We start from the raw sequence: 3823 nt of genomic DNA, 5'->3' as shown, positions 1-3823 counted from the left end.
TCATTAATTAAGCATAAAATTAAGAGAAAATATTTTTTTTTAATTATATTTAAGAATATATATGTATATATATAAAGTTAAAATCTTAGATTAAAAATTATTTATTTCATTTTGTTAAATGTATTAAATCAACTTGTACAAAATTACTATCATATAAAATTGTATAGTTATCAAAAATTAAAACTAAATAATATTTATATAATTTGTAGATATCTAAAAGAAACTAATGATAATATTACGATTTATTTTTTTTTTTAATTCAGAAAATTTAGAAAATTTGAGATAGTAAAATTTTTATAATTATAAAAGTAAAATTTCATATTTGAATATATTTATTTTAGTGATTATTTATGAGTTATTACCATATTCTACAAAGTTTACCAAAAATATAAATTAATATTAAATGTAATATATGAGTTATTGCTGTATTCTAAAAAGATTTCCAAAAATATATACAGCATTAAATGTAATTGTCCATGTCATATTTAATCATATGACATGCCATCAAATAATTACAAAACATTTTAAAATAACATAACACTATATATTTTAACTAGGTAGATATATTATATTTTATTATTATTAAAATTATTTGTTTTCTTAATATTAATTTTGCTTTTAAATTTTATCTTTTTGTGGTTGTGGAATTTAATATAACCATAATCAAAATATCAAAGAGAATCTGAATTCTCATTTTTACGAAATTTTTAAAAAAATTCTTTTTAAACCTTTAATAATCTAAAGCATAAAATTATTTAGAATTTATATAATATTTTAATTATTTTAATTAGTTACTTATGTATGTATCTTCATATTACTCTTCGTTTCATTTTCTAATTATTTGTTTTAAAACAAAAGTCAACGATAAATATTATGAAAATACATGCACATTTAAACGATAAATAAAATTAATGTTATTTTACTTAATTAAAATATAATTATTGTTCAGTTTAAATTTGAAAGAATATATGTAACTCAATATACTCACAACATGAGTAACTCGACCAATCCAACTTATATCTAAAATTATATATTTAACTACACTAAAAATTCATAATTTATAATAATTATTTATTTTGTAAATTATAGGATGACTCAAAAAATATTTACAAATGAAAATAAAATATTAACTAACTGTTGCAATTTAGTTCTTTTGAAAAAATTATATATATGCATGATATTGTAGAATATTATCCTTATATTAATTTATGTAACTTGGAATCAGACACTTTAGTTTATTTTTTACTTCATTCTAAGCATAATATATCTTAAGTTATACATAATTTTCCTCAAATATATTTACATATCTAAGACAAAAAATCAATGTAAATGAAAATAAGAAAAATTAATCATAATTTTAATATATTTAAAATAAAAAATTATAGTTAAATTTAGAGAAATATATGAAATCCAGCATACCTAACAATCAAATTCAACCGTAAGTTATAATTCTCGCTGCAATAAAATATTCAGATGCCTAACAATAATCAAATTCCAACTCTCGTTGCAAACTCAATGAATCAAACAAGCAATAAACTAGATTTGATATTGTTCAGCTAAAGTGCTAGACCAACTCTCGCTGGGAGAATTCTAATTCAACATGACCAAATTGTTTTGAATTTAAACGAACTAAATTGTTATGAATGAAATTACATTTTGAGTTAATTTTAAAACATAATTTTATTAATATAAATTTTTCTATTTTCATACCCACACGATAAATAAATCAACTGTAAAAACCAAAATTGACTATATAACATATCTAAAGTCATATGTGTAATTAAACTAATACAATATTATTAGTATAAGTTATGCATACAAATTATAAAGTTTAAATTTCAAGTAAATAAAAACTAATTATTATAGTATATTTACTTTATAATATTTTATATCCATGCCTGAGCACGGAAAAATCACCTAGTATTAAAAAATTAAAATAAAATTTTAAAAATATTTTCAAAAAGCATCTTCGAATTCAAAAAGAAATTTTGAACAAAAAACAATTTGGAAACAAAAATCCGAAAGTTTTATAAGAATTTTAGAACTTGAAAAGATATAATTCGAAATTATAAAAAGTAATATTTTTCATTTATTTTGTTTTATTTATTTATATTTGTATATCTATAAAGAAAGAGGTAGGAGAATTTTTTTGTCTTTTTAATCTTTTCCTTAGTGAATGCTCTTTGTATGACGAAAAAAAAAATACAATTTGATATAATTGTCTTTTTTATTTATCAAGTGAGATTAGGTTGTTTTGAAAACCCTAATCGATAGACATTGAGAGCTGTATAATAAACGAATCAAGGATTCTTCAATTCCGAAAGGTCACAAGGCAAAGCTGAAGAAGATCTTGACTGTCTGAAAGTCAATCATCTCTTTCTGGTTTGATATTCAATCGAAGCTATATATATTTACTAATATACAAAGCGTTTGTGTTTTCCTCACAGGCTTGCTAGTTCTATAGATGTCTTGTAAAGTAAGAAACAAGAAGAAGCAACAGCTCGAACCTCCGGTGTCGCTGATTACATCACTTCCAGATGAAGTCATCTTGGATATCCTGGCACGTGTACCGAGATGCTATTATCCGGATATCTCCCTAGTTTCCAAGAGTTTCGGGAGATTGATTGCGTCGCCTGAGATATTCACGAGAAGATCCTTGCTAGGCTGCACGGAACACTGTCTCTATGTTGTCCTCTATAACCTGGACACCAATGAAAAGCATTTGTATATTCTCCGCCGTAAAGCCAACAATAATCGTTTGGTCATTATCCAATCGTTTCCTTTGAAGTGTTTATATGCAAAGTACGTGGCAGTGGGTCCAAAGATATATGTATTTTGCGAACTCAATTCCTTCAGCCTAGACTGCAGATCTCACACAGTGCAGTCCATTTCTGATATTCGTAATCCTATGTCCATGGATAATGGCGTGGCTGATTTCATTGATGGAAAGATTTACGTAATAGGAGAATGCCTTTGTGATGACGAGGCGAGTGGGAAAGGAAAAGGGTGGAGGATGGGAGTTAAGGTGTACGATACAGAAACTCAAATGTGGGAGCCTGAGATAGCAAAGCCAAAAATTAAGCCAGGCACTATGCTTGTTGATGATGTGGTGATGGAGGATAAGATTTACATGAGACAGTATAATAAAACCTTTGTTTATGAACCGAAGGAAAATAAATGGGAATTTGACGAGATGCTGAATTCGAAGAAATGGGTTGGTGCGTGTGTAACTGATGATGGGTTGTACTATTACAATAATTGCGAGAAGAAGCTAAGAGTGTATAATCCAAAGCAGAAGTCTTGGAAAGTGGTGAAGGGTTTGGAAGAACTGTTGCCTCTGACTGCCCATTCACGGCTGTCCATCAATACGGTGAGTTACGGTGGTAAATTGGCTCTGTTCTTTCAGAAATATCATAACGCCCAAAAGAACTCACCAAGTATTTGGTGCGCGGAGATTGCTTTGGAAAGACGCCAAGAAGAAATTTGGGGTAAGGTTCAGTGGTGTGATGTTGTGCTTGATAATGAGAAATTTACTATTGTGAAATGTTTAGCTGTTATGGTTTGATGCTCTGTTAAGTTTTGATGCTAAAACTATCATTCATATAAGAATGAATATTATTGAGATATGGTGTTTGCATAAACTTTTTAGTTTTACTTTTCTTTCTTTTTCTATTACATATATGCTACTAAATTGATTTACACATGTATTACTTCAAATCATTAAGTTACAAATCTCAACAATTTATATCACTAAGTAGTGCATGTTAAATATCAGAAGCTCGGGAAGGTATGCTATCATCATAATTTAGCTGCATCATGTCGC

The 3823-nt window shown here is 26.8% G+C and overlaps 1 protein-coding gene across 1 annotated transcript; it reads left to right on the top strand.

The window, feature by feature from the left end:
• Positions 1-2464: 2464 nt before the first annotated feature.
• LOC108845002 (F-box/kelch-repeat protein At4g38940-like) lies at positions 2465-3565 on the top strand. Its single transcript, XM_018618277.1, has one exon. The coding sequence runs from the start codon at positions 2465-2467 to the stop codon at positions 3563-3565; it is 1101 nt and encodes a 366-aa protein (XP_018473779.1).
• The last annotated feature ends 258 nt before the right edge of the window (positions 3566-3823 follow it).

Source organism: Raphanus sativus, chromosome 3 (genome assembly GCF_000801105.2).
Source record: "Raphanus sativus cultivar WK10039 chromosome 3, ASM80110v3, whole genome shotgun sequence".
NCBI classification, from domain to species: domain Eukaryota; kingdom Viridiplantae; phylum Streptophyta; class Magnoliopsida; order Brassicales; family Brassicaceae; genus Raphanus; species Raphanus sativus.
Note: the sequence above shows the minus strand (reverse complement) of the source record. Positions and strands in the feature narration are given on the sequence as shown.

Bases quoted from the DNA above. Each gene is read 5' to 3' on its own strand.
- LOC108845002 (XM_018618277.1), top strand. From the start codon at position 2,465: ATGTCTTGTAAAGTAAGAAACAAGAAGAAGCAACAGCTCGAACCTCCG.